Genomic DNA, 18,306 nt, shown 5'->3' on the forward strand with positions numbered 1-18,306 from the left:
TCCGCTGACGTCGGCGTCACGTGGCGGCCACTTTTCAAGGTCGCGCAGGTTTGGCGCGCGCTCGCCGGTGGGTGGCTTTGCGGATGTTACTTTACGAGCCGCTTTTATGGAGTGACAGAGCCTGAAAGGGAAGTGTGGCTGCCGCTTTATTGTGCGCTCGATGGGCATGCCTGGCCGCGCGTCACTCAGCCGCACGAGACGGGCGACGTCGCCGCTTCGAAGGGCGTGCTGCTTTCCTCGTGCCCGTCAGAGGCGCCCGGTGGCGAAGCGGCCGGCACCGTGACGTGCGGGCAGCGTGCCACGGAAGTGGCCGAGCGCTATTAGTTCTGAAGCAAAAATATGCAGAGATAAGCCTTCCGGATGAAAAGCGAGAAATGAGAGGGTAGTGCTGCTGTACGGAGCCAATAGTGTAATTGGCTGTGGCAAGTGTACCCAGAGCTCCCAAGTCGGGGTAGCGCTGGATTCTTGCGCGTTACAGAAACTATGCGAGCGCCGAGTGGTTGAGACTACGCCCCAGTGAAAAGGATTATGGAGGGAGAATAATTGTGCAAATATGTCAGCGCAATGAGAAATATAAGGTCGCCGGAGTGCGCCCCTCCGTTCTTTGATGTTTATTTTATTCCTTTTTGCACCCCGACAGTCTAGCCCACTCCGACGGTCTGATGGTCTAGACTAACCTTGAGGAGGAAAAAGCCATCACGCGGAAGGTCCAGAAGAAAAAGTGAGACAGAGGCCGTCAAGCCGTCAGTTATCCCACTTTTGTTACCAATGGGTTAGTTATTGAGCATACAACTGAACGGAATTACTCTTGGGCAGCTTCGCAGGGAGGCACTGCATGCAACTTTGCCGGTTGATTTGCCACTCCTAAAAGAATGGCATGGTGGACGCTGAGTAAAGCACAACATCTAGCCAGCACTTTGAATAAGACAAATTCGCAAAAATCACTTGCTTATTTCTGAAGTCCCGCAGCTCAAGGCGGGAAGAAAATTAAAGAATGCTTTCTTTGTCTTGCATGTTTTGTTTTTTTCTTAAATTGGATTCTGCCTCGTTCGAGCGACATTTTTGCTCATGGCCGAGCGTGGATGCAATGGATAACGTTAAACAGCGTGTTTGAGCCACTGAAGGTACCCTCTTTCGGCATGAGTTTAGAGCCCAGGAGGTTTGCTTCCGATGCACACCGTGGGGCATGTAATAGACCCTTGATGATCAAAACCTCTTGAAAGTAAGATTTTTCGTCCTGCCCCCTCCAACAGGCATAGGTCGGCACACTCACTCATGAGTGCACTCATATCGCCTCACTCACACTCACGTCTGTGAGTGTGAGTGTGAGTGAGTGGTCGTGAGTGTGAGTGGACGTGAGTGTGAGTGCGAGTGAGTGGATGTGAATGAGGGTGGTCATGAGTGTGAGTGTGAGTGAGTGGTCGTGAGTGTGAGTGGACGTGAGTGTTAGTGCGAGTGAGTGGATGTGAATGAGGGTGGTCACGAGTGTGAGTGCGAGTGAGTGGTTGTGAGTTTGAGTAGACGTGAGTGTGAGTTCGAGTGAGTGGATATGAGTGTCGGTGGTCATGAGTGTGAGTGAGAGTGAGTGGATGTCAGCATGGGTGGCCATGAGTGCGAGTGTGAGTGAGTGGATGTGAGTGTAAGTGGAGATGAGTGTGAGTGCGAGTGTGTGGATGTGAGCGTTAGTAGAGGTGAGTGGTGAGTGGACATGTTTGATGAGTAGGTGTGAGTGGATATGAGTGACAATGAGTGGTTGTGAGTGGACGTGAGTGGCAATGAGTGGTTGTGGGTGGACGTGGGTGGCAATGAGTGGATGTGAGTGGTGGGTGGACGCGACAGAGAAGGCGGTCGCGTATGTTTCGCGACGACGATAACCGCTTAGGTATTTTCATGTTGTTGACAGCTGAGGGAAGGAAATATTGACTACTGAGGGCGCTCGAGGCAGCATAAGGCATAAGGCTCGTGTCTTTGGACAACCGAAGCAGAGGATTCTGCTGGCACAGGAATGGCAATCTTTCGTTGCATCTGTAGTTCACCATTGACACGGGCGCAGGCCCTTCGCGGATGCAATGAGCCGCTACAAGTTTTGTGAGATCCTTTATCGAATTTCGCATTGCCAGTCCTGAAAATCATAGACAGATGTATCTTGCCACGCTCCCCGCACGGCTCGATCTCATATACACAAGAGTTACGATGCTTACTGCTGAAACGACTGTCCGCTTCTTGGCAATAACTACCATAAGATGGGATCTCGAGTGCTGCGGTGGACTCTTAGGTTTTTTTCTGTGCCCAAGTGTGTGCATTGGAGAGCTCTGCTCTGGCCGTAATTTGTTGACTGGGCCGGACTGACGCGAAAACCTGACCTAGTTGGCGCCGAAGCTTTGTCACTGCGAGAGTGAAATCGAAATGTGCTTGTGAAATGCGATTTTGTTTATTTTTCGTGTTTTCAGTGAAGTAAGTTGATTAGCTTCTGTTTGCACGCATCGATTTCAGCAATCCTACCCACACTGATATCTGGACAGCATGAGGTATCCTTTGAATCGGATACTGCGATTTCCTCTGTGAACTTCTGGATAGCGCTTTTCCCAGTAAAGTCCTTTAGTTTCAGAAGGGCGCGCGCTTCAAAATGGCTCACAAGTTACCTGCATGTGCATTCTTCCGCGAACGACGTTGAAGACCACGTGGATGCGCACGTGGTCTCCGCAAGCACTAGCCTCAAATAGATAGCGCTGGTTTGTAAAACCTCTTTCAGACAGGAATTATGTGCAATGCAGAAAACGTTCTGCCCTGCAGAAATGTCCACAGTCGGTCACACATAGTAGCTTTGGAGGTTTTGTAAATGGATTGCTAATGACAACTCCCCCTAGCATCGCTATTACGCGGGGAAATCCTCTACTTGCGGCCCATTCCAGCGATTTTCCTTTCCCTGAAGAAATGACTTGATCGTTTTAAAAACACGCTTCATTTTCCATGCCGCGAAAAGTATTCATAGTTGTCACTTGACTCCAATGTGTTCATGCAGAGTAACGGAACGTCATTGTCAAGCAAGACCAAATATCGGTAATTAGACACCATCCATGACTATTGTCAAGACAAACTCATTATTTTATTAGACACCGTCATAGGCGCGCGCACAAGGGAGAGAGGTGCGCCCCCCCCCCCCCCCCCCCCCCCCCCCCCCCCCCCCCCCTCAATCGTCTAAGCCCCCTAACCACCGAGTCTGCCTCATACATTTACTGTGTCGGACCTGTTCCGTCATTGTTCACAGTGCAGTGCTATGGCCAATCAGGTTTTTTAGTGGCTGAACACCCATGATGTTGCGTTTTAAGAACTGTTTACTGGCCGGGTCATTTTGAGGCAAGCTTTTCAGGTTCTTTTTTGCTGTGGCAGTAACAAAACAAATCTGTCAAATTTGCTGGTGTTTAGAGATAATGGAAATTATTCTGGAAGTGCGACGTTACATTGATACTTCAGCGACGCAGTGGCATGCCTTCCTCTGCCGGTACTCACGTGGTGAACAAGGGAGCCGAAAGCCTCAGTGTGCTTGCAAACGTTTCAACAAGAGGGCTGTCTTAATCAGGATAAAGACTAGACCCCTTGTGGAAACGCTGGCAAGCACCCTGAGCCTTTCCCCTCCCTTCGTTCACATTTTGAGTGTGAAGGAACCAGCGGCTTATCCTCTCCGTACCATATATTCCTCTGCCGATGTTACAGATTAAAATAAAAACTTCTGCTGAATAATAATTTGTATATTTTGAAATTACACCGCATGGAAATAAATGTTCTATAATCATTCCTCACCTTTGCGCTCCGTTCTGGCCGTAAGGGCCCTAGGTGAGAAAGGATTGGGAGTGGGGGTGGGGGGCACTGCGCTGAAACATGGCTCATTCTCATGGAGAACCGTGCGCACGCCTATGGACACCGTTCAAAAACTTGTCTAAGCACCTTAGCTGATGCTGAACGGGCACTCATCGTCTCAGCAGCAAGCCCAGGAGCGCACGTGTGTACCATTCAGTGCATGGAATATGCGTGATCAGTGACCATTTTCATCGAGCAGTGAAACTGTGGAAATTGACCAAATAGCCCGACAAAGCCTGGGCGTCTCAGCACCCCATCTTTGCGACTCAGGGCAGTCGGCTGCGGCAGTAAATCTCTCCTCCCCTCCGTTGTTAGCAAACAAGGAAAGAGTGAGTGAACATGAATGAGAGTGAGTGGACATGAGTGTGAGTGAGCGGACATGAGTGTGAGTGGTTGTGAGTGTGTGAGTGCGAGTGGTCATGAGTGTGAGTGGTCATGAGTGTGAGTGAGTGGTTGTGAGTGTGAGTGGACATGAGTGCGAGTGTGAGTGAGTGGTTGTGAGTGCGAGTAGTCATGAGTGTGAATGCGAGTGAGTGGTTGTGAGTGCGAGTAGTCATGAGTGTGAATGCGAGTGAGTGGTTGTGAGTGCGAGTGGTCATGAGTGGGAATGTTAAAGAGTGGTTGCGAGTGAGAGTGGACATGAATGTGAGTGTGAATGAGTGGATGTGAGTGCGAGTGGCCGTGAGTGTTTGAGCCACCTCTATTGGTGCCGAGGTATGCCAACAGGTAGAAGCAAACCCCCTGGGCTCTAAACTTTTGACAAAGGCTTACATAATCTACAGAGGTGTGTGCTCTCTAGGCTGGTCGCACCACTATTGACACACACACACACACACACACACACACACACACACACACACACACACACACACACACACACACACACACACACACACACACACACACACACACACACACACACACACACACACACACACACACACACACACACACACACACACACACACACACACACACACACACACACACACACACACACACACACACACACACACACACACACACACACACACACCGAGTAGTGGTCAGTTGCCTATGTGCCATAAAACACAACAGACCGAGTAGTGCATTAATAAGGTTAATTTTGAGCACTGGGCAGGACGAATATACAATAACACGTAAAACGCGACCTCAGAGCTGGTGAGTGAAAATATTTGTATGCAGATGCCTCAGCCTCAAGGCGATAAAGAACGATTTTGGCGCGCGCGCAGTTTCCAGGTGGTGACCCAAGGCAAGCGCTCATACATTACTTAAACGGTGCCCAGCCAAGCGCGTTAAACCGCTTTTAGACGTTCTTTCATTGCAACTGAAACTTTAAGCTTGTCAGTGAATAGAAATGTTACCGGTGTGCACTAATGAGTGCTGATTGCCGCAGTGCATTAGTAGATACATGTGCGACAGTTGCATGGCCGGTGATCTCGTGCACACTGCCATATGAGCGCGTTCGCGCTGATACCTTATTTAGCGGAAGAGGAAGTTGTGACGCAAAGAAAGGCAGGCAAGGTAGCCGTCTTGCTCTGGCTCGATACCTCAGCCGTGCTGGAAGGAAAGGGACCAATCGGCCCAGGCGCTTGCTAAGTGGGCTGAGTTACATAAATTGCTAGTACGTGGAAAAAGAAAAAAAAAAAAACTCCTTGTCGTTTCACTGTAACCAAAAAAACAATGCCATGGGTTTTACGTATATGTCCAAATGTAAGAGTCCATTTTTTTTTAATAAGCACCATCCTTAGTCTATGCGTAGCTCGAGAAGTGGAACACCTTGCTGGTAATGCTGTTTTAGGGACAGCATAATGAGGTAATCAATCATACTTATTTCCGTCGACTTCTGGCGCTGACCGACAAGTCATTTTTACGGTCTCACGTCAGCGAATATTTCAAGCGCATTGACTAGCGAATGACAGGTTAATAACGCGCGCTGCCCATGACGTCTATCCTTTTCCTTCACCGACCACCTCTGAGGCGCAGCTTTCTATTCTCAATCATGTATAAGAGGCTGCAAAAAAAACAACAAACAAACAAACAAACCAGTAAACCACCTCGCATTTTTTCTTGTTCACCAGTGCAGACTTGTCTATTTTACGGACCGTGCAGGGAACGCGAACAAAGACGTCGAGGGAACTAGCGGCACAAGGCTCTGGCTGTTTTGTTGACGTTTCCCTGCGTGGTTCGTAAAATCCAGTCTGTTCCAGCCAGCCTTCCGCTTTGAGAATAGGGCGTATCGAGATCGAGATTATTAGAGACCGAAATTAAAGGCAACCCATGGGAATGCCTAAATATTTGCATATGTGTTCAAAAATGAGGAAATGTACCAACTCGTGGGAGCCGCCAACACGAATGCCGAAGAACGGCGCAAGAAGGACGGGACGACCTCTTGTCCCGCTGTCTTACTTCGTTACTCTGCCTTCGCGCTTCAACTAGTAGCCCAATATTGCACGTGCGCGCCGAGCGCTGCACTCGTTAAGGAGGCCCTACGGGCTGATGCAACACTTCGGAGCCGGCGCTCATTGTCACCTTTGTCTGCAGCGGACTTGATGTCGCGAGTTGGCGTTCCGTTGCCTGTGCCCAGAACCGCAAGGAGCGCGAGTCTACGGCACTCGCCGGGAGGACTCAATGTGCGTTAGCACTTCGCGTAGGAGTTATATTAAGAGCACACCGACTTAAGCGTCAATGTGTGCACTCTCCTGCTCAGCGCGCGCTTGCCGCCGCGTGCGCCGTAATAATGCTCCGCGAGACAAAGGCCCAGCTAGTTAATTAGGCTCGCGTCTCGACCGACACACAGAGAGACGGACTACGTTTTGACGCATAATTAAACCTGCGCGCGCCCGCTGTGGTGATGAGCAAGCCTCCCTCGTCGAGGGCGGACACGAGGAGGCGGCGGGCAGCTAAGGTAGAGCGCCGTAAAAGCGAAAGTTGCCTTCTTCAAGTAGGCCCTTGCAGACCCGCCGGTCGGACTGGCCGCCGCAGACACCCCTCCGGCAGGTGGCGCCGCCCGTGCGGTGGTGTCTCGAACTAGTCGGCCCGCTGCCGCCGCTGGCCCTCCTCGCCCTTCGCACCAGTCACCACCACCATCGCCACAAACGCCGATCCTGCTCGCGTCGTCGTCACCAGTCAGAACGGGCCTCTGACGGCAGCAGCCTGCGACGCAGCGGAAAGAAGAGAAAAATAAACAAAAGGCGACCTCTCACGTCCCCACTCCCATCCCCACTGCTCCGATGTTTCGTGTTTCCCCTTTCGCATGCCGCCATCTCGTCAACCGCAGAAAGTGACTCACGAGGCTAAAACAAAGCTGACATAATGGAAAGCGATTCTAAACTATTCTCGTGATCTAAGCCGGCCTGAATTCAATTCGAGATTAGCAACCCTCTTCCCACATAAGGTGCGCGGTTTCTTGTTACACTGCCTCGATATGTATGGACGCATGCATGACATCAAGTACACTTGAAGGTGACCATCTAATAAATGCTTCAACGGGACGATGGGGTAAAGGTAGAAGGGGTGGTGCTCAAACGCCGACTGCAATTCGGAGCCTAATTCCGTTTCGATATTCAGGCCCTTCAAACGGGCTCTCATGTTTCGTTTATGCATTTACACTGTGGAGTAAACTGTGAAATGCTATTAGCCCCTCCGGCCGTGCTACAAAGCTTTCATTTCACTCAGCGCAGGGACAGAAAAAAAAACTAGAAAGAGAAAAACGTACTCTTCCACACGGTAACGCAGTCAAAGAGCCATACTACTTGCGAAGCCGAGCTATATAGACGGAGACATACTGAACAGCGCTCGAAATCCGTGCCTCAGGTACAACGTCGTGGATTAATCCACAAGTTGCGTCAGACCACTGAAAATAAAATCAGCCACATTAGGCATGCATATCTTGGATCAATTGCGGCTGGCCGCGCTTAAAAAGCAAAAAGTGTCCCGTTGCACAGCAATAAAACACGACACACTGCCCGCAGGTGAGTTAGACTTGTCGCCTTTTTTTTTGGTATTTCAAAACCGCAGTTTTGTAACCTTGAAGGCCATCACTTTAGCCGCTCTTGCATACCAGAACAGCAGTCAAGGCAGGCGTCATTTGTTAAACACAACAGGCGGTCGGTCAGCTGGTGGCTGGTCAATAACATAATGTTTCCATCCCTGCTTATCGTACGGCTTAAAAGCGAGTGTGACCGTTTTGCAAGCACGAAACGGTGTTGGGTCTCCACTCACGTTTTGCTGGGACGTGAATTCTAATCGGGAGCTATGGCACCGGGATATTTCTTCTTCAGCTTCTTAGCTCATGCGAAAAGGGCGGGAAACAGGTGGCTGAAGTAGGGCGAAGCAAGACGAGATTATCTATTAGGGCCGAGTGGCACTAACGTTATTGGCCCACAGCTTATAAAGGAAATTGGTGACCTCGAAGATAGAATTTGTTGGTAATAATCTAGCCAATAATCACGACATCCCATATTGCGAAAATGTCAACTCTGGCGTCACTTCAACAGAATGTCATTTCAGAACACATTAGGCTTACATCCAGGTGACTTTGGTGGGAAAAGAAGTAAATAAATAAACATACAAATAAATAAATAAATGATTAAAATACTTTCTGGCGGCCTCATGATCACAAAAAAGTTAGTTTCACAGATGTTGCTCCGAAAGCAAAATTGGTTAATGCGATTCTAGTCTTGATATACGCCGTTAGGCTCTGGCATCAGGCACGGCTAATCCAACTTGACAAACTTCAAAGCACTTTATCCCTTTTTTCATCAGCTGCAATAAGAAAATCTTGTGCGAGCTGAGTGCAAGTCTGCCGTGACTGCTTCAGGCAGGAAAATGCCGAGCTTCTGCTACCGCGGTAGATGACAAGATTCAGCTCTTTGACAGTCATATCAGGCAGCGCCGAGTAGCTTTCGCCTGGCTCTCGTATATGCAGTGTACTAAATAAGAATTTTATAATACCTTTATTTTACGAGTTCACGCAGAAAATAAACTGCGTATTGTGAGCCAGACAAAATGAGATAGTTATGCCGACATGCACCCTGTGAGCATTCATCTTTTTATTATTATTATTGCATGGCCCAGAAATGATCCTTCACAACGTGGCAGCATGCAATGTGAAACAAACGTTTATCAGCAGGTTTAACTGGGAGGGTGTTTTAATAAAACAGAGCAGAAGGTCACGCCCAGATTCCGAGGTAAAAAAAGCCCAAATCCCGATGCGGCCTGGAAGGGTCATTCTGCATATGTGGGACGGGGAGGAGTGTCAGCGATAAGAATGAGGCAGTGCGGCACAGTGCGTTTTCCTCGCTTCCGTTGCGTCATCTGGCAGGAGTACAACGAACGGCCGCAGTACGCTTGGCAGTCACAGTTCAGAAAGGATCAGCGCTTGCTTAATGTCCGTGCTTCGCGTCTGGACTGGGTTGAGCAAGTGACATAAAATAATGACGCGCGCACGGACGGCCGAGATGCCAGAAAAGGAAAGCGATTGCACGCACGTATTCGATGGCAGCATGCACGTATTCGATGGCAGCGTGTTCTAAGCCTGGTTCTTTCTCATTGTGTAAATGATCGGCGATTACTGACACAAGGCTAGAATGTTGATTCCAGCTGCAAGAATACAAATTATGCGACAACGTGAGGGCTTCCTGTAGTTTATAGCTTTGTTGTAGGGCAGTTCGCACTTCACGTGCAGTGGCCGTTCCGGGAGACATCAGCAGTGCACTCGAGAATAAGGGCAGTCACGTCACGAAGGTCAATGCAGGATCAACTTAATTTTCGGCTTGGTGGAGCTGAACGGCGCCTCATGAAATCACAAAAGTCGCTGCTACACTGCTAGCGTTTTCCCTGGCGTCACGAAGTGGTTCGCCAGGGCTCATCGTGTTCAGTTTTAACCAGAAAAACGCAAACATTCTTTCTGGCGAAAACCACGCAGCTATAGCCTACACTCCTCCACCGGGGTCCTTCCATTGTGGACGCGGTTACCTGTTGCCATATATGTCCTCCGACTTTGCCGGCGGACTAGTAATCCTTTCTGCAGTCGTCGTTTCTGCTGTCACTCTTTCACGTCAAAAGGCGCGAGTGTTATAAGAGAAACGCTACTTGTTATTCGCAGTGCGTGTGGCGCGCATGAGCTTCACTTCTGGGAACCCAGAAAGGATTCGGGCCCTCGCGGCACGTTTCTAAAGTCCAGACTCGTCTCCTTTGGAGTGCAGCATGCGCTTACGAGGTTCCCCGCTTCTGGCTGGCTTCCCCCGGCTTTTCTTCGTCGCCTCCGCCGGCTCGGCCAGCGAGCCAAGGAGCCGATGTTTGCGAGGCTTCCCGGCTCCAAGGTCTGCACAATACCTGCAAAGCCTCGGCGCAGACGGTGGTCTCTGCCGGAGCACAAAGAACAAGGGGCGTTGTTGCGCGCAGCATGCGGGCAGCCCCGGTGCGCGGGGGCGGACGGCAGGCCGCTGTGACAGCGGAGCCGGCGCGAGATGTGCAGGACAGTGGTTGGCAACCAGAGTGGTGCATTCATTGCGTCCGACATAGACTAATTCAAGGCTACTATCCAGCAGATCGGGAGTATTCTTGCCCGCTTGGAAAAGTGAGTGGTATGCTGTCGGCAGGCCCGCCATAGCTTGGTGCTTTAAAAAAGAAAGAAGAAAATGGCAACGTTACGAGTCTGGCTGAGAGGTAGAAAGCTTCGCGCAATTTAGATTTTTTTTTTTTTGAGGAGGGGGGGGGGGGGGTACACGTTTCGCCAAGGTACCCACCCTCGTACCAACCTCACCTTCCAGTATTGCCCTGTTAGACTCGAAAACGTCATCATCATCATTTATTATACACTTGAAGACCCAAAGTTCATTTACATAAGGAAGAGAATACAAAACAAGAGATGGCCCACGCACGTCGCCCACTGTCACACAGTTTTCAACACGCAGACATAAGAAATAAGGCGAGAAAAACGAAAACTATAGTTGCATACAACTTAAGTCTACAGTGAAGCTCTGCCCACCCTCAGGACAGCCGCGCAGAATTTCTCCACGACAAAAAGTAGTCCATATAGTTAAAACTTTTTCTTGGCACCTAAGCAAGAAGCTAATCACAATAAAAAATTATAAGCTCTAGAATCTTGATACCTGGCCTGTTTAATATAGTCAAACCTTAAAAGGCTGACTTTTTTTGCTGTTGTGTTTGGATAGCGGAGTAACACAGGACGCCGCGGGCCGCGCACGGTCCAGTGTAAACAACTGCCGTACTTTTTTAAATTGTAACCTCCTATAGGAAGATTCAAGTTCGTTCACCGCAGGCAGTGTAGCAGGGACAAGAGATGGATAAATCACGACAATGATAATTAAAAAAAAAACCTTAGAAAGGTCAGTGGCCACCGAGCGAAGTTTTTCAGGATTAGTTATGGTAACAATGGAGTCTGGGAGTTCGTTCCGTGATCGAATAACATGGCCCCAAAATTCATGACGTGCTTTTCCTTCCCGCAGACTCCTGTGTTCCAACAGCAGCCCTGCTGGCTTCTACGAGCCCTGTGCTGGCGTGTTCGTAGAGCAAAAATGCAAAACACAGGTGCGGAGCAACGATGTCGTACTGGTATAATGTCACCGTGTATTGGTTGGCGCGAAAACTGCCAACACTGTTCCTTGCATAAGTACGTCAATAAAGCTAACAGAGACGGCTCAACGGCGATGATGGCTCTGTGCCTGAGTAGCTGACACGCACTGAGGTAGCTGTTCGCAACTAGGTGGCAGAACAGCCATGGTTAGTTTTTCTAGTTGCCGTAGTTAGTCCTTTCAAAGGAAAGATTTGTGTTGCGCAGTAGCCTGATCTGAACTTTCCTTGCAAGATGGAAAGATTAAGTCTCGCCGACTGGGCAGCCATTTCAAACAGCCCTATAACTTGAGGAAGCCAGCCTGTTCTGTAACAAGAAGCAGAAGAAAGCTGAATTTAGTAGTTCACGTTATGAAATACGCTATTCCCAGTGTGAGCCTTTGTCCAGTTATGTTTAGTGCTCTAACTGGACACAGCAAGAATTCTTGGCCTCCATGCCTTAGAGTGGAAACCGCTCGGTGAACATGAACATAATGTGTGCAGAAACGAACGTCCAGAACTTTCTCTCTCTCTCTCACTCTTTTTCTTTTTTGCGCGGTCGTTCTCTCGAATCTTAGAGTTTACTAGGTACACGTCCTCACTCTGGGGAACGGCAGTAGACATTCAGAGAGTTAGGGCGAGAATGGGGGAAGGGGGGGGGGGTCATATTACCCTATAGGCCCAGCTCTGAAGCCTAGCGCACGAAGACGAACATGTTTGGCGGCGGTGCATGCGAATCCCTCAGCCATACCTCGAGGACATTACTCACACGAGTTCCTTCTTTCTATCACCGCATTATTTCACTTCCTATAGCTTTCTGAGTCCTGAATTCCTAGTGCTAGGCTGTTATTACCGACTAAGAAACATACACACGTGTGTTCCGCGGAAAAGGCAACGAGCGATCAAACCTCAAAACATCAGTATCGAGAAAACAATACATCCATATTTCCAGGTGTCAAGCGAGACTTATGCCGCAACTGCCACTCGATGCACGAAGCCGAAGCATTTAACGAGGAGTCTTCTTTATCGGTCGCCCAGCCGCAGCAGAGAGGAAGGACAAAATTTGACACATGCCATGAGGCACGAGGTGATTTTGCGATCAGGCGGCGGGAATTACAAGGTATGCACTGAAATTTTAAAGTGAAGTTCATTGCTTTTCACGGGGCATATGTCAAGAACAATGATCTTGAAACTGGGAGAACAAAATAAATGCGGTGACAGCCGCTGCACCTGTTGCGGCGTTTGCGCCTTTGCGTCGCTGGTACCTTGCGGAATTGTGGCTCGAGCAGACTCGTGCGTAACGCAAGTGCATCGAACCTCATGCCTCCCTCTCATGGCAGAAGAGGCAATTAAAACCCCATTTTCCGCCGAGCCCAAGGACACACGTTGGATCCCGGTCGCGGCGGCTGCATTTCGATTGAAGAGCAATGCTGAAAAACCTCGGGTAGTGAGAGTTCGATCTATGAAGTAGAAAATAATCTGGAGCCCCCCCGCGCTTCTAAGCCCACAGCGTTGAACAGGCACGTAAAAATCAGTCAACCAAAGCTGTCCTCGTACTGCAACCTCCCCGCTCTACTTGGGTTCATATTTCATTATGAATTACTGCATAGGGTGCGTTACATGCATCGCTAACCCCCTTCCCGTTAGGTCGTGCAGAGGAGCTCTTCGGTGGATCGCACTGGACTCGCGACCTTCACCGGGCCGCAATCACCGAAGAACGAGAGCGGAGCAGCGCAAAGGGTGTGAGGCGCGCGGCGTAGAGAGTCGCTGCCGTGCTGAGGTGGAGGCAGGTGGTGTCGAAGTGGTGTCGTGGTGTGCGCGGCCGGCTGAACGGGAGGCAGCGGTGGGCGCACGCCGTCTTCCGGGCGGGCGGCCGGGGCGTGCCATTTGTAAGATGGAACGCACGCGCCCTCAAGGTCGGGGCTCGCAGCGTGTCCTTGGGGGAAGTCCTCCTCGGCGGCGCGACGCCGTCCGGACGGCTGCGCAGCGCCGCTGCGCCGGCGGTGTGGGACGCGCCCCCCGCGGCACCGCGAGGCTCCTTCCGTTCGCCTGTACGCGGCGGCCACGTCGGACGGGCGCGGCGCCGCGGCACTGCGCGCTACGAGCAGAGGCGAGCAGTACTGAGCATCGAACGGGGCCACTGGTGGCGAAAGGGTGCGTCGCGATGCATGCGTGTCCAAGCGTGAGGAGCAGAACAAAAAAAAAAAAGAACACTGGAAAGTGTTCGCGCTAAAGGTCTTAGCAAACGCGAACGCACAGCATCATTTACTGCACCGACATAGCCGTTTATGTTAAACAAATATGTGAACTTAAACGCACCCCGTCCCTCTAACACAATTTTTCTCCTCCTAATTAGTGAAATGGGCTGGTACTACGCAAGGGTGCTTATAATCGGAAAACGTGACTGTGCAGCGCCTTCTTCTTCCTTTTCTAATAATCAAACCCGATAAAACGTAGGTGTTGTTACTTGGAGCTGTGGGGCACCAGATTTTGCTTCAATACAGCACCTCACCACAGCACATCTCTGTTATATGAACGTTGTGTAGGTTTTCGAAGGAATGTGATAGGCGCCGTTCTAGAGAAGTGTTGATGGTTCTTGTCTTTTCATGTCAGCGCGTGGTTGCGGTAATCGCGGACAGGTTATCGGGGTGATAGCCGCGGCGGTAATTTCTTGGCACTGCGCCTTGGTATATCTGACTCGCTCCAATGAAGCATTTGCCCGGCTCCGAAAGGTACGTCCTGCGGCGGTGTTGCCCCTTTGCCAAGTTTTCTACATTGATTCGAAATGATGACAGAAGAATAACAGTGACAATGCGCCGTGCTTTAGCGGCGTCACCGGCCGTGTGCACCGAGCGAGCCAAAAATGGGCGTGTTGTTTCCCCTTTGCTGTCAGTTAGGTCGCGTGCACCAGAGGACTGCTCACAGGCGGATTAGCGAGACCCCCCGCGCTCCTTCGAAGAGCAGCTTTTTTTCCCCCCAATTTCTTCTTTTCTTTCCAAAGCCTAAACGTGTTGCGACAGGCGAGAGTGGCTCTTTGCTCGGATGCTCGAGCGGCTGGCACACTCGGACGCAGTGCAGCAAAAACCAGATGCGTGTCACGAAAACGGCAGTCAGGCGGCAGTGCCATCGACTTCCAGCAGGGAGCATCCACCTACAGAGCGTTGCTTGGGGGCCGTTCTGAATACAAAGGGCGACACTGCGCTCAACAAGACGAGTTCCTGTAGCAGTGCATTCCTCTTGACATTGCAGCCGCGAACGGGGAGGAGAGGCCCCCCCTCAGGCGATGACGTCGGGAGGCAGCAGCGTGTCAGTGACGCATCGATTGCTGGTGGCGGCAGCGGCAGCTGCAGTGGTGGCAGCGGGGACCTTCGCGGGGTGCTCCGATCGAACTAACCAGGGTCGCCGCAGTTTCGGGGGACCACCTCTGACGTCACAATGACGTCGTGGGGCTGTCATGGGACCCTTGGCCGGACGCCCTTCCGCAGCGTGCGCCCAAATTCCGGCCGTGCGCCTCCCGCTAAGAAAACGAGGCGCTGATGAATAGCTCGCTATTTCGGTGCATATGAGCGGCCCGGCCGCCTTTTCCTCTTTGGCTTCCATACATTACTTTTGGAACGATCCGAAGGTCGCGCGTCCGGGAGGCTCGCATCGGAGACAAATGTCGGCCTGCCGCGCAGCAAATAAAGCCCCGCTGGTCGTGGGTGACCGGTTTATGACGAACCCTTCCGCGCCAAGGCGCCCTCTAGGTGGCGGCCGGAGGCTCCTCCCGGCCCTCCTCCGCGAGCGGCCCGGCGCTGCCAAGTGCGCAGTTGCGGCCGCGCCGCTGGTTCACTCGAGCAGCGCCACTTTTGCGCCCAGGCGAGAAAACGAAAATAATCGTCCCTTTCAGGAGCCGCGAGCGGTTGACGCACCGAGGGGACCCCACCGCCTGCTCGAAGGTTTCGCGCACCACTTGGCTCGTCCCCATTCGTGTACGACAGAATGGAACGGTTACGAGACGACGCGAGTTAGCGTTAGCCCCTAGTTAGGGGTGAGATACTCACTGCTTGATTGCTCAGACGGGCTGAACACCGGTGGCGGTGAATCGCTCCTACTCCGAGCTTCGAGATGGTCGTCGACCTTATGTATAGGTTATGCGCATGCTCTGCCAACGCTTTTAGCTATGAGCGGAAGGATGTGGTGCTGATGGACAAACAATTATCAATGCGAAAGCATTAGAAGCTCATTATCCCGGTCACCCGGCGTCGCCCAAAATATGGCGGCGTTACAAAACTTGCGACCGGTCAAAACAATGCGACGTCATCAAAGGCGAGAAAATACGAAATGTTAACCAGTAATAGTCAGCACTAGTACTCCCAACTGCACCAACTACAAAGGAATAGAATAGAATTGGAATAGAACTAGAATAGAATTGCAAGGCTTTGGCATTACTCGCACGAAGTTCCTCAAGTGCTCCCGGTAATTTTCCCGGAGACCCTCACAACGTCCCCTCTTCTTCTCTTTCACTCCCATCATCCTCTTCCCCCAAGGCGCTGTTGAGGTGTCTTCCGAGAAGTGACACAGCTATGCGCCTTTCATTCCCTTCAATCTTAAAAAGGAGAGGCACTTGGCGTATGCGAGAAAAAAAAATCAAATGCGGGTTGCACTTGGAATCTTCTATATGTTATTAACAGTGGTAAAAGCCTCCATGGCACCTGAGCGGCTGAACTAGGGCGCCCAGCTGGCATCTTTCGCAAGTGCAAGGGGTCATCTGCACAAACTACATGACAACTCCTGCGAGACAGAGACAGGAAATCGTTGATTAGAACTCCATGGTCGGGCACTAAAAACGGTGCCATCGTCAAGGGTTCCGGCTGGCATTGATCTCCGAGCCCAAGCTATGCATTTAGTTTTACGCCGTTATGTCCAAGACACCTCTTGAGACATGTCGATTATGACAATATATGAAGAGAGGAAAAAAAAAACACAATACTAAGAAGGAGGCAGCAGTACTGGCAGTTTCTTAAAAAATTAACAGTCAGTGCATGGCGTTCGTTGCCTCTTTTACTATCACCAGTTGCCATTTGTGCTACTTTTTAAGTCCTGAATCTGCAGCCGAGTTGATCGTTAATCAAGAATCCCAAGGTTTTTTTTTTTCTTTAATTGTGTGTGTGTGGACATTACCAGGGCATTCTAAATCCAAAAAGAGATAAATTAGGTGCCGAGACATCACGGCAGCCAAGGCAAACTCGGAGCCAAAGCTTTGTCTGTAGGCTGAAGGCAATCCGAATTCCCGGGCGCGGATACGTGCGCTCCTTGGACTCCCTTCGCACGCACCTGTCGTCCCGGACGCGGAAGAGAATCCGGGGAAAGTATTTGTCGAAGGACTCCAACACTCCTCCCTCCCAGCACCTGGAAACCCCTATCCCACAAATAACACTCCCGAGTACCGATCAGATGCTTCTGCACAAGGGAAGGAAACAAACTGCACTAAAGGATGACGTCCTGGGAAGATGGTTTTGGCACAAAAAACGCCAACAAAAGACGATCTAGGAACCATGAACAAGGCGTTTCCATTCTTGCTGTACCGAGAGCACCGGCCGAACATTCGCCATCTCATAAGAGAATGTGATGACTTATAGACCCTAAGAGATTATCATAAACCTGCTGTCGTAGTGACATAGGAACGCCGTGCAGATCACAAAACAGGCCAGAATAACACGTTTCAGTCCTTTTACGCCTTTGCCAAAGAAGCGAACCGGGTAAAGATGACAGAGTACGCCATGAATCCGGATACCTCTATGTCGTTGTCAGATAAACTGAAGAGAGATAAGGATGGTTTATATGGAGTGCGGATGTGTTGACGCAGCGACTGATATGCCCCCTGCAATCCAAATGCATGACAATGGACATGACTGCAGCACTCGAGTTCTAGCATGAGCGACGAGGCCCATCGAGGGAGTCCTCAAACCCCAAGGCAATTGTCCTGTGCTTTGTCGAATATGTTCTTTTCTTTTCATGCAGTTTGTTGCATGCGTTGAAGGACACTTCCTTCCAATCTCACGGGGATAACTACGTGGCTCTATGTCAACGACATGGGACATAGAGTTCGCGCTGAATTCGTAAATGAGAGATGGCGAAGTCGTTCTGTTGCAACTGGCATTTAAATGTCAGTGCTAAGCCAGTGCACTAAGTACTTATGGCCATTTTGTGCACGTCTGGCAACACGCACAGATCAAAGCTCACGTCACCGGTCTTCCTCTATGAAATATGTTTCTGCTCTGAAACATCTTCTGCAGATTCCATTAGTGCCACTATTATTACTGCCGCCTACAACTACCACTATTATTTCCACTAGTACTGCTACTAGTACAGCTTTGCTATTACTACTGCTACTGCTGCTACAAATTCTACAACGACTGCCAATAGCGGCTACTAGTGGAGAAAAGTTTTATTTCGGGAAGTTTTCCGGAAAAAAATATTTTTTGGGCAAGCCGTATAGAGGTAGGCTATGACGTTCACCGGCAAGTCGATTGATGGAATTATTTATTAGGACGAAATTCAAAATTATTATCGACATATGCCACAAGCTTCGGCGGAAGTGAATGGTTAGTAGGCTTTACAAAAATAACATGGACAAAATAAAGTATTGATAGTGTGCAAAGACTTGCACTCTTGAAACACTAATTTGGTCAAAGAACACTTTCTGCATTTAACTCTGCAGGAAGCTGCCAGAATGTAACTTGCCGCACCTCCTTGTTGTCTGAAATATATATATATATATATATATATATATATATATATATATATATATATATATATATATATATATATATATATATATATATATATATATATATATATATATATATATAAGTCAGCAAACTACTG

At 50.0% G+C, this 18,306-nt stretch overlaps 1 protein-coding gene across 1 annotated transcript in view; it reads right to left on the reverse strand.

Moving 5' to 3' along the window:
- Positions 1–5,884: 5,884 nt before the first annotated feature.
- Positions 5,885–18,306, reverse strand: part of LOC149350948 (uncharacterized) — a 76,965-nt gene continuing 64,543 nt past the window's right edge. Inside the window, exon 4 of the mRNA XM_089580116.1 lies at positions 5,885–7,014. Coding sequence (XP_089436242.1) covers positions 6,988–7,014 — 27 coding nt within the window. The 3' untranslated portion in view covers positions 5,885–6,987. The remainder of the gene's footprint in view (positions 7,015–18,306) is intronic.

Source organism: Amblyomma mixtum, chromosome 3 (genome assembly GCF_055824585.1).
Source record: "Amblyomma mixtum isolate Tamu chromosome 3, ASM5582458v1, whole genome shotgun sequence".
NCBI classification, from domain to species: domain Eukaryota; kingdom Metazoa; phylum Arthropoda; class Arachnida; order Ixodida; family Ixodidae; genus Amblyomma; species Amblyomma mixtum.